The sequence below is a fragment of the Pieris rapae genome, chromosome 7 (genome assembly GCF_905147795.1).
Source record: "Pieris rapae chromosome 7, ilPieRapa1.1, whole genome shotgun sequence".
Taxonomy (NCBI): domain Eukaryota; kingdom Metazoa; phylum Arthropoda; class Insecta; order Lepidoptera; family Pieridae; genus Pieris; species Pieris rapae.
In genome coordinates, this window is record NC_059515.1 from 2,036,813 (window position 1) to 2,054,178 (window position 17,366).

A 17,366-nucleotide genomic window follows, 5' to 3' on the forward strand; every position below is an offset into this window, starting at 1 on the left:
ATAAAACAATTTTTTTAGAAACCCTAGTCACGGGATTTATTCTATATGCCTTTAATTAGTTTATTAACGATGTTTTTCATTACATGCGGGACAAACCGCCAAGTGTGGAGCTTATCTCATCTTAATTTATGATCACAGTGTCAATAGATTCTTCTTTTACTGTGTCTGTTGCACGGACATGGGACGGTATGCTCTTTTAAAGGCTATATCGAAGGCTCGCCACACGACAGCTGGTTACATATAGTTACCACGGGAAATAGGGGCTTAAGAAAATAGTTTTTATTGTTTAGGCTATTAACTGCAACGAATGTTGATGGATTTATATAATAAATAGTAATAAAATAATAGGGCGACAAATAACCGGTATTCGTACCCAAATGTTATATTTTTGTTTATAAATAAAACAAACTCGTTTATTTATTTATTTCATTTCATTATATTTTATATTTACATTAGCATTAAAAATCTACACGGTTATTTAATTTTGATATATTTGAAAACAAACTCTTCATTCTTTTAAAGGAAATATTTTTCTAACAAACTTGAAGTACCATTTGTTTGCCCACGTCTTTGGGCAGGTGTAATTTGTACAGTACAGGAGTCATTCACATCACGCAGAACTCGGCACTCCAGAAATAATTCAACAGCAACGCAATGACCCAGTAATGGACGCCATCGTAACGCAGAACGCGTTCAAGCCATTGAAAGAGTATAACTTTAATTCACTTAGACTTTATATTTATTTAAAATTGCTTTTTTATTTCCGTTTCACATCGCAAATACGTAATGGCATATTTAATAGCGTTATTAGATTTATTTTAAGTCATATCGGAACACAGCTCAATGAATAAAAAAACGCACTTTGCGAAACGCATGCTGGCTATAAAGTACACACTTTCATAAACAAACATTTTAAATAAATAAATGTGATAACCACGTTTTAATAATCAACTTCCCTTTTAACCCTATTAGAGTGATATATTGCTTTTAATTCCTTTCGTTCAAATAAATCAAAATAACGATGATTTCTTAATTCGATGTTATTTTTTATGTCATTGTAAAAACACTTCTTGCTTATAAAAAATGTGACGAACATAAGATGCAAAATGGTGTGGACGTGTTTCGTTTAGCCATTGTATTTAATTTAATTATGTGACATCTAATATATACTATATATATTAAGGCAGAGTTGGCTTCAGCCCTTTGGTCGTAGGTTCGATCCCCGACGATACACCATTGGGCTTTGTTTTTATGTGCGTATTTAATATTTGCTCAAACGGTGAAGGAAAACATAGCGAGGAATCAGCTTGCCTCAAACCACAGTGTGGCATAGGATGTCATTTGCCTATGACAAATGATCATGAAACAGATACAGCACACTGAGGCGCAGACCTCAAAAGGTTCTATGTAATGTAGCACCACTGATTTTAATAGACCAAAACAAAACAGTATTAATCACTGTCAAACATCAATGGGATTGATAGCTAGCTAAGAGGAATTAGTTCCATAATCGTACATCATAGCGAAACTCCTAATTAAGATATGAAATAACGCCTTTCACATCAAGCTTCATACGTATACTATAATTAATACGCGTTAGATATTAGGTAATCTGTCTTCGAAGCCTGCTTGTGATGGCTATTCATTACAGAGGAAACGCCAACAGACAGTTGAATAATAGCTCTAGTAATTTGCAATTTAAGACACAACAACCTACACTTAACTTTTTGCTTGATCGACTAATATGGCTAATTATAATTATTCTAAGAACTTATTCGGTGTGAAGGAAGTGTTTCTCCTACGTTCCTACACTCGCAGGCCGCATGCCTAATGAAGAGGCAGTGATGAATTCTTGTGAAAAACCCTTGAGTTTTTTGTTGTACAAACTGTTGTTGAGGTAATGTCAAATATGCATTAAAAATACATTCGAGTAGTACCTATAAAATCGCTTTTTGATACTTCAGTTATAGCCACGCTCGGAGAATGAACAGGAGAAGACAACGAATAGAATCGTGTGTTTCTTTAAAAAAATTGAATAAACAACACCCCTTAATTAAATGTAAAATCCTATCTTAATTACATTAAATTGGTATCAGTCTGTAGAGGTTTTGTTTATGTTACCTCAACGAATCACTTCATTGTAGGTAATTTATATCGAAGGAGGAGGCTGTCAATTCAAGGTGTAGTTTTGTGTATATTGAAGCATAGATCCTTAGTCCGTGGACAGGTCTAGATGACCGGGGAGCCAAATGATTCAAGTTTTTAGTTTGAGTTTAAGTTGACAATTGTCTTAGATTTTTTACTGAAATCGATCATGTTGTCACTTATATGGTTATTTAAAGTAAATCGATAATTCTTCTTAAGGTCTTTCTAGAAAAAAGCAACGAAAACTTCTTGCATTGCGAATATTCAAGAGTGGCAATACTACTTAACATCAGATAACTAATTCGACTTTTCCTTCGAGAAGAGCGAACCAATTTTGCCGGAAACGTAGTTGCAAGCCTTCATACTATGTGTGTCAATGGGTGGCGGCACTTAACATCCTCCTGAGCCTCCTGCCCGTTTGCACCTTGTTCTATATTTTTATCTATGGACGGACCATTTATCCATTAATTGTGTTCCAGGTTGCAGCGCTATGGGCAGCTAATGTATCGGCCTTCATCGGTCCGCAAGAGACGTGTGTACATGAGGGACGAATGGCGGCAGCCTTCAACCTACCCATGATAAGCTATGTATGTTATTTTGACAAATGACTTATATTTATTTATTAAAATTTAACATATCATACATAATATACTGTATATGTTACAAATACTTTTATCTTAAACGAGCAATGCCACGCGGTTTCATTCGCGTACCGATCTCGTGGGAAAGTTTATAGTATAGATATTATATGACAATTTTGGCAAACACAATTGGTACAAAAAATAAAATAAAATATTTACAAAATACAACAGATAGGCACTCAACACTTCTTTTAATTCTTTTTTTCTGCTCATTACCAAATATATCCATAACACCTATTTAAATTAAATTTGGGTCGAATTCTCTGCATATATTATTTCTCGGAAAATAACTACATACTTATTTCTGGGAATCCAGTCATTAGTGAAAGTTTCATCAAATTCAAATAAGTTTTTATATATGGGTTTTTATATATACCCTCGCCGTTTTCTGATGACAAGTATATTAAGGAGTTTAAAATTTTTTATATAACCTAATTAAATAATATTAATACAGACAGAATTTGATACATTGCCTTTAATAGACGACAATAATCTCAAGAAAGTTTATTTAATAAGATATCATAGATTTTTATAATCCTTCAATTGATCTTAAGTTATGGACTATAAATAAGAAAACAGTCTTTTATCTTTATTTTCCAAACGCATTTTAAAAACCAACTAGTTACTCTAACAAGAATGATAACATCATACATCTATGATTTATATTTACCATTTAAATAGGAGTCGCGCTCAGTCCCGGCATGGCACGGAAGATTTTGATTAAATATATAATAATCATATAGTATCTCTGGATTTTCATGTAGACATTGGTTTTCTATAAATGTAATGTACGTGTAGTACATCACTATGCATTATTTATCATAGTTTCCGCAGCGTACGCGATATAGGGATTTTTATTTGAGTTTTTATTTCACATTTTGGGTCAAAAAAAATAAAAGTTTTCATACAGATTCTTATTTTTTTTAACATTTTACAGCCTAAGTTTATAAATAATAATGCAGGATTCTAAATGTGAATCTAGAATTATTTAAATCCGTCCAGTAGTTTTAGAGCCTGGTAAATATAACACAGGCATAGTAGATTAACACACAGACAAATAATTCATTATTATGGTTTTATTTCGTACATTCTATATTGACAGAACTAGTGCATGTTAAAGATTATATAAAGTTATATAAAGAACTGAAGGGGATAAACTATAACTACACATACGTGCTTATAGACTAAGGTCAATGAACCATAGAAAATATCATCATTTCAGTGTCAATTATTTTCTTTTGTTAGGCAAAATTATTCTATAGCTTTAAATTTGAATATTCCAAACATGTGTTTGCTAATTGTATGTCTATGGTTTATTTTATAAAATAACAAGGAGAGTTACTAATGTACTTAACGCTCACGGATAACTTGCTTGAGAAATCAGATTATAGTTAATCATGTTATTCCTGGAGCTTTTAACTTAAAATATATAGCTTGTGTATTTTAGTAATCCACGCGTACGTCGTGGAGCAGTTTTACCGTTTTCAATCATTCTTTTTAGCATGCAGAATTTCTACATATGATATTTTATAAGTCGCATAAAAATAAAAGAACATCACAGGAAACGTATTCTTTTTATGTAATCTGTAAACATTAAAAAATATGTGATCTGTGTATAGCATAGACAATACGAATTAGGGCGAATTACTTACTTTAGCGCCACAATCGAATGTCAAATACAGAAACATTGCTTATGAAATTAACTATCGAAGAGAAATTATGATGATATCGTGATTTTTGGTGATTTCTGTTTATTATTGTGTTTTCTAACATATTTTTTTATTTTTTTATTACAGAAATACATACATTATCATTTAATGAAATATTTAATAATCTGTCACGTGTAAATTATTGTATTTCTTTTACAGTACTGTCGAGACGTAGCGAGCTCTAACAAACGGGTATACTCAACTTTCGCGAGAACAAAACCTTCGGACATCGACATTTCCCGCTCTGTGGTTGCGGTGCTGACGCATTTTAATTTCATGCATGTAAAAGTTATATTATTTCTATTTATCTTTAAGAAGTAATTATATCAGCTGTAAATATATGCTTGATCTCCGTGAAACTATAAAAATATTATCTTTTAATTTGTACCATAGCATATATATAACACTTTATCCTTATTTTATCCGTAAAAATTATTAATAAGTTTTTATAGCATAAGAGGTAAATTTATGAATAATAATAACGATTGTATTTGTACGTCGAAATTAAATAAAGGCTTTCAATCAGATAGCGGTCGTCTACCTAAAGGCACCAAATCATGACTTTTCCCGCCTGGCCCACGCGATAATAACAGCAGCTAATGAGGAGAAAATCGCCATCCGTACTGTACAAGTGTATCGACAGCCTTATTATTACGAAAATAGGCGAGAGAACTTCTCACGAAACCCATTCTTGGACATCGTCCGCGAGACATACAAGGATACAAGAAGTAAGTTAAACAATTTTGATAAAAGTTGCAATTGGAAAACAAAATAAAATTCCAACTTTATTATGAAATTAACTATCAGGTTGGTTATTGAAGAGGCGGGAACCCTGACACAGGTATTTTTACTTAAAAGGGTTTCTAATTCCTGTAAAGTATTTGTTATAATGAATTAATACATATATTCTACAAAATTTTGCCAGATAGTTTCTTAGGTATCAAGTAAACTATACGTAAGTTCTGTGTAACATCTGTTGCCAGCACGAAAGCATAGATTTTGCATGCATTATAAGTTCTTCAGTGAACAGTGTTAACCTAGTGCCTTTAGCCCGACTCATCTCTCAGATCAACGTTCAAACCCCGGTAGTCCACCAATGATTCTGTCAATATGGGTATATAACACTCGTAAGGTGAAGGAAAACATCGTGAGGTGAGACCTTCTTTAGATGGAAAAAATCGACGGCGTATCTATCAATGATCTCAAAACAGATACAGAAATCTGAAGCTCAGAGCTAAAAGGTAGCGTCAGTATTTTGTTTCATTTAGTTTTGTTCATTACATTATCAAGTGTCATAGAATCCGATTACAGATAGTCAAACAATGTTTTTCAAATATAATACATTAAAAGATAAAATACAAACTAAATTTTGTTACAGTTTACGTCTCAATTGGTTACTATCATGATCACATCGGGTTAATGTTGGCTTTGGACAGCATGAAGTTATTAGATGCTGGTAAGAAATGCCGTTATTAATTTTAAACCCGTAAATTTTCATTGTTTAAATTAGATAAAATATGTCCTTTCTGCGCTACTAAATCTTACAAAAATATTTCATAAAACCCATGTCAAAGTTATAAAAAATATGATCACCGTTATTTATAATTAGAACAGCTCTCATCAGCTCCATATCTGGGCGCGCACGCATTTTTACTACGTTTAAATCTTTTATTTCCGTAATAAAACCGTAGATTAGCGAGTTTTCCGACATCACGTCAAAAAAATCGGTCATTCACCTATAAAAACTCATCGTTGAATAGTTTGAATTTTTTTTAATATAGAACAGGGGGCAAACGGGCAGGAGGCTCACCTGATCTTAAGTGATACCGCCGCTATAATATTGCTTTACTTCCTTAAAAATTATAACTCATCGACTATGTGACACCGACTAACATGACGTCACCGTTGCAGTAAAAATATCACTACATATTATATAAAACAAAGTCGCTTTCTCTGTCCCTATGTCCCTTTGTATGCTTAAATCTTTGAAACTACGCAACGGATTTTGATGCGGTTTTTAATAGATAAAGTGATTCAAGAGGAAGGTTATGTATAATAACATCCATTAAATAGTGGAGAAGTACTGTTATGTTTGAGGTTTCTAATGTGATGTCGTAAATAATTACATTTTTTCCGCTTACATTGCAAACGCAGGCTGAACCCTACGAGTTGATGGTATATGTCTATCTCTTATGGATAACCCACATTTTTATATACACACACGGATTTTCTGTAGTGTATTTAGTATCAACATTGCACCCGTGCTAGCCGGGGCGGGTCGCTAGTATATTATAAAATGAAGTCCTCCAATCGAATCTGCCTAAAATAATTGTTTTTCAACAGCGTTCAGTTCCATCGATACAGTAATTCCTGATAGGTTTAATTGGAAAATTTATTTTAGTTTCATGTAAATTTTGATATTTGACGGTAGTCGCAAAAATCTTACGTTCTTTTTCATCATAGTCTTCATTACTAAGGTTGTGCCTGTCTTGAAAAGCCTAAACCGATACGTCGGATTGCTGCCTCCACCTTATCTTCAGCTTATCTCAGTGCATTGACCCATCTTCCCATAATTCTCTTAATTTGGTAAGACCAAAGAGGGTGCAATCTTCTTTCTTCTCCTGTCATCATTCTTCTCTACCATAGCTTGTTGAGACTATTTCTTCTGACCTGGCCAAAGATATATCTTTAGATAGGTGATCTTTAGTTAGATGAGGGTGGAATTATTTGTTCCTTTAGTGGTATTCGCAACATTGTCCTCCAAAGCTCTATTTTCCTATTAGATTATCAAAAGATCGTGAGTCAGAAAAATCTCAAGGCCAGACCTAAAAAGGTTGTAGCGCCACTGTTTTTTATATATAATGTATTTATATTGAGGTCTATAAATAAATAAAAAATTAAATAAATTAAATGACTTAAACATTATTCAGAAAACGTTCATTTTGTTTACAAAGAAACCGGCGCGGCGGCTGTTTGCGAAAATGATAACGTTTATTAAATTGGTTAAGTTCGGAAGCTTGGTGGAATTAATAAATTTTGTTAGCTTTAGATTTTAATCAACACCCTTTTTATGAATAATGTGAGGGATAAACTTTTATTTATGCATTTACTACATTCTTCTTCAAACTATAATATTTAAATAATGAAGTTGGCCATATCTATTTCAAGTGATCTTTTCCAATAAAATGAAAACGTGCAAAAACTAGACAATATATATACTAAAACATAAATAAAACAAAACATACATCTTAAACTGTAGAAGACTCACGAATAATAATAAAATTATGTAATAATGATCATTAAAAATTTATGTTAGGAATACAATGTTGACTTATACTTGTATAGTAGAGAATTCAAGGTAGATAGAAAACAAGCTAAACAGATAGAGCCAGAAAGTGAATCCCAGAGCTTGTGAGGATTCAATAGAATTCGCCAAAAGGAAAAGTTTTTTCTTTCAACAATATATAAAATCGTATCTCTCTAAATATTCGTGTATTTAATGGCTAAGTGGTAAATATAGTGTATAACAATTCCTTTCGCAACGAATTAATAATAATTACGGCTTTACAGGCGTAGAGAGGCCAAATAATATTTGAGAAAGGTAACTGATACCTTATTAAGGAATGTAGTATATTCCAGTAGTGGTATAATTCCAGTGTAAATACTTGCTGGAATTTTTCTTCGAAAGGTTTATAAAAAAAAATAACATGTTTAAATACGACATTTTTGTTTAAAATATTCATAAAAGTACGCTTAAATACAGGCTGGTATTTAAACTTTTTGTTAAAAAAGTTTTATTAAAAAATGAATACGTTTCAATACTGGATTTAATTTTTTCTTTAAGTTTTATAAAAGGTACTTTTAAATACTGTCTGTTGTTAACCTTTTTGCTTGATAGATAAAGTCCCTAGACACGATGGCAGGGGAGTAGAGTGAAATATTATTAAAAAAAATAACTTTTTGCTTGAAAGGTTTATAAAAAAATAAATACGTTTGTATACTGGCTGGCGTTACTTTTTGTTCGAAACATTAATTCAAAACATGTTTTAGGCGAATACGCAGCGATTGGAGTAGATGTCGAAAAATACGAGTCAGAAGAGGCCATTCGTTATCTCGCGGGTCCGTTGCTGAAGGAACCCAGTGCGAGGACGATTAAGGCTTTCCGGTCTTATCTCGCTGTGGCACCTTCGCCTGCTCCCTCGTACCCAGCATTCGCTATGGAAGTGAATAAGCGTCTACAGATGCCGCCTTTTAATTTCGTTAATCCCTTATTGGCTTTGGGAGGAGGCAAAGTGGTGAGTACAATGAAATAACTACTTTATTACAATGTATTACGTACGTGAGTATCGCTTAACAATGATTTTTAAATTTTGTTTCCTCTTAATTGTTTATTTATACTAACCATTAACCAAACTTTCTTCTTAAGATACTTCACTTCATACCCATCAAATCTTTGTACTTGTATACAATTATGTCTATATCTTATCTAATTAACGACTTACGCATGGTAAGTGTTGATCAATATAGTTCGTTGTGTTATCAGACACTGGAACCGGAAGGCTGTTAATGATAACTGCTGCCCCAAATACCTAAATTAAGCGGCTATTACGGTAATTTGCGTATGTTTATGTCATTAGAACTATGTTTTACTACGTTGATTAGCACTTTAATCGAATTTAAATTATCGTAATTTTTTAAATAATACTAATTAAAAATCTTATAAACAAAGGTTTTGGCATCAGATTTCTTTCGAAACTAAGCAATATTAAAATTAGTTCTCAGACATTCTATGTACGTATATATTAGCTTCATCAAATGTTTGAATCCCATAATGCTAAAAATAGGATACGGCAAATACAGCGATCAGCCTTCCGTTGTCTTTCAGACAATTATTATTTCTTGCATCGTACCCAGAACTTACGGTTTAAACGTCTTAACCACTAAGTGGAACACTTTATAAATTCAAAGAACTGAAACGTTCTTGTCATAATAAGATAGGTATAATGCAATAAAAAATATTTATTGTATTTTAAATTCTAAATAAAAAAAAATTTTTTCAGAAACCAAACAATATTGAGCTATCACTTACAAGAATAAAAAATAATTTACGACCTCTTCTCAAACCTACCGTATACAAAGAATTTCTTTGCTGTTTCGAAGGAGACTCATAATTATTTAAATTTTGTATATAGATACCAGTAGAAGCAGCCTGGTTGCACGATGCTGTGTGGTTATATGCTCGCGCCCTGGTGACAGCTCTTAGAACGGGCGAAGGTTCTCGAGATGGTCGCGCTTTAGCTGCTTACATGAGGAATACCACATACAAGAGTGTTATGGGGTAAGTAATTTATGTATTGAGTGCCTTCATTATTAGAGAAGCCGGTAGCAGCCGGCAGCAGCCGAAAGCAGCCGGTGTAAGATGGTTGCTTGCTTGTATGTTATTCTTAATAGATGAAGCTATCTGTTCATGTAAATTAAAATGTAAATTTACAATTAATTTAATTTGTTTTTCTTGACGTTCATAAGTGTACATGTTTACGCATTTACGCTTTTATATAAATAAAGATATTTTTATTTGACTTATCAGTGAATTACAGTAGCTGGTAAACATAAAATTTGAGAGAGTTAACGAATAAAATGTTTTGTTTATAAAATTCAAAACAAATATTGCATATAACATTAAATATCATTTGTCAACATTATTCATGGATAAAAAAAGTTAGTTTTCTATTTACAAAGCAAACATTCGATTTCTATAAACTTGGACAAAACCTTGATAATTTTTGTTATCTACCCGTAAAACTGTCCTTTTATAAACCCATTGTATTAAACGTGTAATTGAAAATTTAAATAACTTGAAACTAATAATCATTCACGATTACCATACCCAAAATATAGTTTCACCAGGAATTTAATTCACTTGACATTTTATTAATAATCGTTTTAATCAACAGCAAATTTTCATAGGAAATCACTATTTTTAAAACATGTTGAACTAATTTTTCATGTGGTTAACAGATGTTTGGCCTCTAATATAGACTATATTGGTAGGGTTCTCATTATATTATACGAAAATATAGTATTAGCGAAGTTTTCTTATTTGTTTTCTATTTGTGTATAACTATTAGGGCTATCAAAAAGGCACTTTTAAAAGTTAATACTCTAGTTGCCCCTTCAGAACGGCAGTTTCATATGGAGAAGAATGAACAAGAAACTCCATACTTACTGCTTTAAAACAGTTTTTACAGTATTTTGTATGTACATTGACTTGATTATGAAAATCATGTATCTAGAACCTAAAATACTACTATACTAAAATAAAATAAGTGCATAGTGTTATAAAAAACAATGCAAACTAAGTAGATACACAATGTTTGACTGTTGTTTATGACTATCTTTAGATTTTCAAATATTTTAACTCATTAATAGCGTAGTACTTACGAATCATTAATGCTGAAATAGATCCAGTTTTCAAGTTTATTCGTTACAAACATACAATACCCATTATACCATATTATTATATTAATATAATACTATAGTATAATACTTATAAGCTCCCATAGCGGAGTAGTATTCTTGTTTGAGTATTTATTTGTATACAACATTTTGTAATTCAGACTGATTCTAACCCGGTCAGGTTCAAGAATTCGGTGGTCGGACATCGCGCAACGAATTTTAAATATCTTCAAACAATAGACGTTCGAATCGAATATTTAATCGATTATTGAAATCAATAAGTTAGTTTTAGTAATTTCTATCAATGTTGACTGGATTTACCGTACCACTTGGTAAGTGTCAAATAGTTTAGTGGTTCGAACAAAACCTATTGATTTAGATTCTCAGAGATATGAGAATACGAAACATTCAATAGACATTTTGACATTTGTAAATGCTTAAGAACTATATAAAACATCCTAGACGCCAACATCGTCCTACGAAGTGCAAAAGGCTTCTGTGCTGGACGTGCTGGACCATGTGCACCGACTGGCGAACGACAGAACCGCATGGTCCTTACTATACTCACAACCCGGTGGCAAAAGAAAACCCGGTAGACCGAGGCTGCGATGGTGGGATGGAGTTGTCAAGGACCTCAAAACAATAGGGGTTCACAATAGGATGCGGGAAGCACTAGATAGATTGCGATCCTGAAGTGTAGTTGAGGAGACGAAGGCCCACAAGGGGCTGTGTAACAATTGATGATCATGCATGAAGAGATGACACAATCTTAATTATATAATCTAAGACAAAAAGAAATTTAAAAAATATATATATAGAGACTAAAGATAAACGGAGTGTTTGGTGAGTTAGAAAGATGGAACAGACTTGTAAAAGTAGGTGCTGCTCCGACCTAACAAGAAGATCACCAGTATGATCATACCAACGGCGTGTTGGTAGAAATAAGAAATCATCTCAACGTTCAGGGATGGACAAGTATTACAACAGCGGCAGAATTGTTACATCTGGCATTGGACAAGATACTCTTCAAGAGATTGAAGCCAGCCTCCAGTACCTAATGGAGAGGCACTAATAGAAGATATCAGTGTATGACGTCATTATAGTGATTTGTAGGCGAAGATAGTTTGCCTAAGAACTTGTAACGAAAAGGAGTTAATTTAACTATGTATATGTCATAATGTTCATTAATTTTCTATAAAAGTAAAAAATAAATCTTGACCAACAAACAATTTATTTAAGAAAAAGTTAAAAAAAAATATCAGGTTCTGAATGTTTATTGTCCGTAGTTATTCCGTCAAATGCATATTTAAGAATTTGTTAGCATCTGTGAAAATAAATAAAACATTGCGTTAAAGTAAAACCATATTGTTACGCATCTCATTTGCGCTAATTAGTATTCGTAAAGTGTTTTTCAGTTAAACTGTTCTAGTATCGGTCTCCCACTCGTAAATTTCTTTCTTTGCAACGACACTGGAATAATTGAAATGCATAGCATGTAAAACGGTGTCTTCCGTTCTCTAACTTTGTAGATTTACAATTATATATACTATACCGAATTTTGTGTAAAGCCAAATTTACCTAAGAGAAAATTCGTATCTAGGAGTGTACAGATAGCCCTAGCCAGCGTTGGAATACAGGACCACAGAGTTGAATAGCACGCTCAAACACTAGTTTAACACAGACAACAGATAGTGAACTGTGGAATGGAGTCCCGGTAAGGGTTTTCCCTGGGAGATACCTCCAACTGTTTAAAAAAGTATATCCTCCCTTAAATGCCGCCCAATTAAACCACTAAAATAAGTATCTATGGGTGGCTATGACTGTTAAACTAAAAGATAGATATGAGCTATATAATGCTGCGACTGAATTAACTCGAGCGCAGTTCACAGCAAGTTATTTTTTTTAGGTAAAGTTAATCTTGCCAATTGTTGTGTGGATTAGTGGCAGGAAGCTTATAATAATCTTGCCAAGCAAAAAAACACATTAAACCTCATATTTTCATGTATTTTTTATCATAATTTCGGTATGTATAACTACGAACATATTCAGCTCCTATCGATCGATTGAGGATTTACAATTTTAAATTTTATCTTCAATCTAATGAAGGCAATAAATACTTTTAATCTACACTTGACTTGCCCAGAAAGTAAAGAACCTTATTACATGCATAATTTCCCTTAGTATGTGCTAAAGACCCGGAAATACGTATTACATGAGCTTCTTATTCCATGATAGAAATAATTTGTTAGCAATTACCTATCTTTTAGGTACACCGTTCACATGGATGTGAACGGTGACGCAGAGGGCAACTACACTCTACTTTCCGTAGATCCCACGAAGCCTCCAGGGCTCTATCCACTTGGCGTCTTCCACAAAATGTCTCCGGTAAGTATTTGATTGTTAAATTGAATACTAGAGAGGAGTACGATTGTTTACCTGTATTTGCTGTAACTCTTAAGTTGAGACTGAATGAACGCAACGCAAAACGTAAGTGTGTGTGTGATTAAATATTTTTTCCATATTTTAGAAAACGTCAAATATTTAAAGTTTAAAGATTTAAACCATTTTTATTAAATTTTAATCAGATTACGTTGCAATGTAACAAAATATGTATTAAAGTTCAGAGCAACAAATATAATACTACATATATCTACACTATAATATGTTTTCTGTCTTTTCCGAAATACAATTATAATAAATATAAATGTTACATTGCATTAAATATTTAAAATTAGAAATGTAAATATTACATTTCTAATTTTAGATTGCTAATTGGAAAGCCAAAATTTAATAGTAAAATAGCGGTTTAGGTTGATACCTACTTTATGATTAAAGTCTATCTGATTTTTTTAAATTAATCAGTCTAATGCCGAATACGTCAGGCTCTGAATAAATAGCGTATTATATACTATATTATTAATATAATCTTAATTCCCTTCGCTAGACCTGTTGTACACATGTTTACTATTCATCTCCACTGAATTTATGCAAACTTCGAAACCGTGTTATGTAAGCAATATATTTACACATATTACGTTGATGAGAAGCATATTTTTAGGGCAGTCAATCAAACACTAGTAATAAATATGTATACATGTCAAAGGTTATAGCAATTAATGAAGTTTTCTATTAAAGTATTTGTAGACGTAATTGAAAGCAAAAAAATAAAAGAATTTTCATTTTTCACGAATGTTCGCAATGTTTAATCGTCGATCCCTTAAAACAAATATTTGTGGGAATGTGCGAAATGGACATTCTTCCCTCTGGAATTTCGTCTAGTCAAAGCTGTGACAAAAAATATCACGTTATTTAATTTCATTATTTCACAAGCGAAGTGTTTTTGGTGCTTTGTTTACGTTTAAAATGAGTTTGAAACAACGCAGATATTTTTCTATAAACTCCACACTTAACTAGTCTATCAACCTTGTCAATCGTTCGAATCACGGCTGTGCAGGAATGTATTTGTAAAACAACGTGAAGAAACCGGAATGCCTTAGACCCAAATCGACGACGTGTGAACGTGAACCTTCTTGTCTATTAGAAAGAAAACAAATGATTAAGAAATAGATACTGAATTGTTAGACCCTAACGATCACACACTCTTCACACACTTCACCACACATCACATCTTTTGTACAAACTGTTAACGAGATTGTATCGATCACATAAAAATTGTGTATAAAAAAGATTTTTTTTATGGTAATTTTAAAAGAATTCGCGCCATTTTTATGGCATTACATGAACATTAATTATCTATGGTAGCTCAGCTTGGCTCATATGCTGGCGGTTTCGGCGTTTCGAATATGTTTATTATTTAAATTTGGAAGTCGAAATCGTGACAAAATACGGCACCGCGGCATATGATGTAATATTAATTTCAATTCCAATTATTAGTATATTAAAACTGCATAATGGTAATTAGTTCATAAAATATAGCAAGCAAAAAGTTTATAGTACTTTCTCGTGTATACTAATTTATTTAATATTAACAGGAATTACGACTCCACCGAGAACTGAAATGGCCTGGAGGTAGAGTGCCACTCTCAGAACCTCCCTGCGGGTTTCGTGGTGAAAAATGCGTTAGTAAGTAGATCTTATAAATGATTTTATAATGCCTAAGTCTACAAATAAACAAAAAAAACTGAAATTAAATTATATAAAATGTTGAGATATATAAAAGGAACAAAACATACACTTTATTATTTATTACGTGTTAAAGCAACCCAGCCATTCAACATTCGAACATAAATTTGTCAAAAAATTTTTTTTCTTAACCATACATGTATGGATTTCATAAATAATATGTAATCCACGTTTTAGATGTAACCTAAACCGCATTAGGATAAATGTTTTTATGCGGCAATATTTTACGCACGATAAGTGCTTAATAGAATCAACAAAAATACATTAGGTCGACCTATTTTGCCGGAACTAAAAAAGTAATACTTAGCTGGAGGTCGGGGCATTAAGCGCAAAGCTTGTAAGAGTAGGAAGGGTCGTAAAGCGTAATGTTACAAGCAATGTCGAGCAGTGGCCATCGCCCGCACGCGTCGCCCGCTGTGCGTTTTTCGCCCTTTATAGAAATTACGATTTTCTCTTAAATACTAAACTTGAAATTCTGTTTTTTTTTTATTTCACTATTAATATCAATTAATTAACTAGTATTAAACTATTAAAGCCTACGGATTTTGTCTCTTTTTTTATTGTTTAATTAAAAAAAGACACTTCATTTTTACAAACGGTACGAGCGAATTTAATGAATATAAATAGTGACTTTTTAGTTTATTTACAAAACTCATAGTTAAGAGACTATTCTGATCAAAAAATAATATATTGCATAAACGATTAGTTTCGAATTACAGCGAGGTAATGCTGCCAGCGTTAAAAGGTACAATGCCACAGGAACTAAACTTTTTTTAATTTGTTTGAATTCTCTTTTTAATTATTTTTATTATTACTATGTAATTTCAGAATGTTAACAATTAAAGGTAGGCTCGAAATCTAAAAGAATGCAATACAGCCTATTAAAACCATTTTTCCTCGTTATGCGTATCTATGTATTTGTAATAAATCAATAAGAATAAATGGATCACGTTCAACTCCTTAAGATACGAAATGTAAGCTTTATCTACATTGAAAGAATAGAAAATAACATCAATATATTATGTATATTTTTTTGTCGGGATTTTCGTACGGCTACGGAACGACGGTTGCTAATGGAAATTACAGAGTAGGTCTAATGTCGCAAATAATGATTATCTATGTAAAATTTAAAGACATACTAATAGTACTTGCACTCCTCCATTTCGTATATGTATATATGGACAACAGGTGTTATAAACCCCAATTTTAATTAGAACCGTACGTAATACTTGATTAATAAAAAGGATTTTTCAAATTACTTCCATTCCATGTTTTCACTGAATATTATGATTCATTCATTCTGTATCCTATTGATATTATGTAATTCTAATGTCTTAAGTAATACTTTTCGATCTACAAAATGACACTTTCAAGTCATCTTTTTCATACTTTTTGTGAAAGTATTTTCTTCCAAGTCTCAAGTTTCGTCTTACCTCACTTTAGGACGATTCCAATGTATCATGTCATGCAAGTCTAAAACAGACAAATTGAATCCAACCGTTTTCATCCTAAAGGACTTTTGAGGTGTATTGTTTACTTTATTATTTGCAATATGGGGAAAATGTTTTCTGATTGTTTACTTATAATTCTTTTCATTTTAAAATTTTAGGTAAATTATCTTATTTTTTATTATGTTTAATTTTTTAATGTTTTATGTAGGATAGTTGGTGTGAAATATTTTGGAATTCTATCGCATTAGTAGTAACTGTTAAGATTTACTGGAATAAATAAATAAATATAAATAAATAATACTATTTAAAAGTCTTAAATGAACGTTACGAACATTTTATTCCTACTTTTAGAAACTATTATACGTACATCGTATGTCCATTTTTAAATTCACAAATACACATTTTGCACATATATATGCTGCTTACCCTAGCACATTACAGCTGTATTATATCTCTTTCATGCCTTACCGAGTCATGTTTTACCGAGTTGTGAAGCAGGAAACAAATGTGTGGTTCATTAAAACGCAAAAATTAAATCCTTATTCTCCCTTCAACTATGCAGTTGTTCCATAATCTTCCAGAAATTAATCAAACTTTTATATACAGGTCATATTGGTGCGTGGGCTCTTGGGGCCTCTGGAGGTACCCTAGTACTTCTAGCACTGGCAGCCTTAGCTCTATACCGAGGATGGCGATACGAGCAAGAACTGGATTCACTTCTGTGGAAAATCGATTTCAGAGATCTCCACTTACCTGATGATGAGCAGCGCGCCAACAAAATGAGTAGGTAAACACAATTTATAAATGTTGTCTGCATGCTC

At 32.3% G+C, this 17,366-nt stretch overlaps 1 protein-coding gene across 1 annotated transcript in view; it reads left to right on the forward strand.

Moving 5' to 3' along the window:
* Positions 1 to 17,366, forward strand: part of LOC110996574 (speract receptor) — a 45,962-nt gene that overhangs the window by 11,308 nt on the left and 17,288 nt on the right. The window contains exons 4-12 of the mRNA XM_045628967.1: positions 2,625 to 2,732; positions 4,655 to 4,777; positions 5,022 to 5,223; positions 5,874 to 5,951; positions 8,546 to 8,790; positions 9,688 to 9,833; positions 13,219 to 13,336; positions 14,944 to 15,034; positions 17,152 to 17,328. Of these exons, the coding sequence (XP_045484923.1) occupies positions 2,625 to 2,732; positions 4,655 to 4,777; positions 5,022 to 5,223; positions 5,874 to 5,951; positions 8,546 to 8,790; positions 9,688 to 9,833; positions 13,219 to 13,336; positions 14,944 to 15,034; positions 17,152 to 17,328 (1,288 nt within the window). The remainder of the gene's footprint in view (positions 1 to 2,624; positions 2,733 to 4,654; positions 4,778 to 5,021; positions 5,224 to 5,873; positions 5,952 to 8,545; positions 8,791 to 9,687; positions 9,834 to 13,218; positions 13,337 to 14,943; positions 15,035 to 17,151; positions 17,329 to 17,366) is intronic.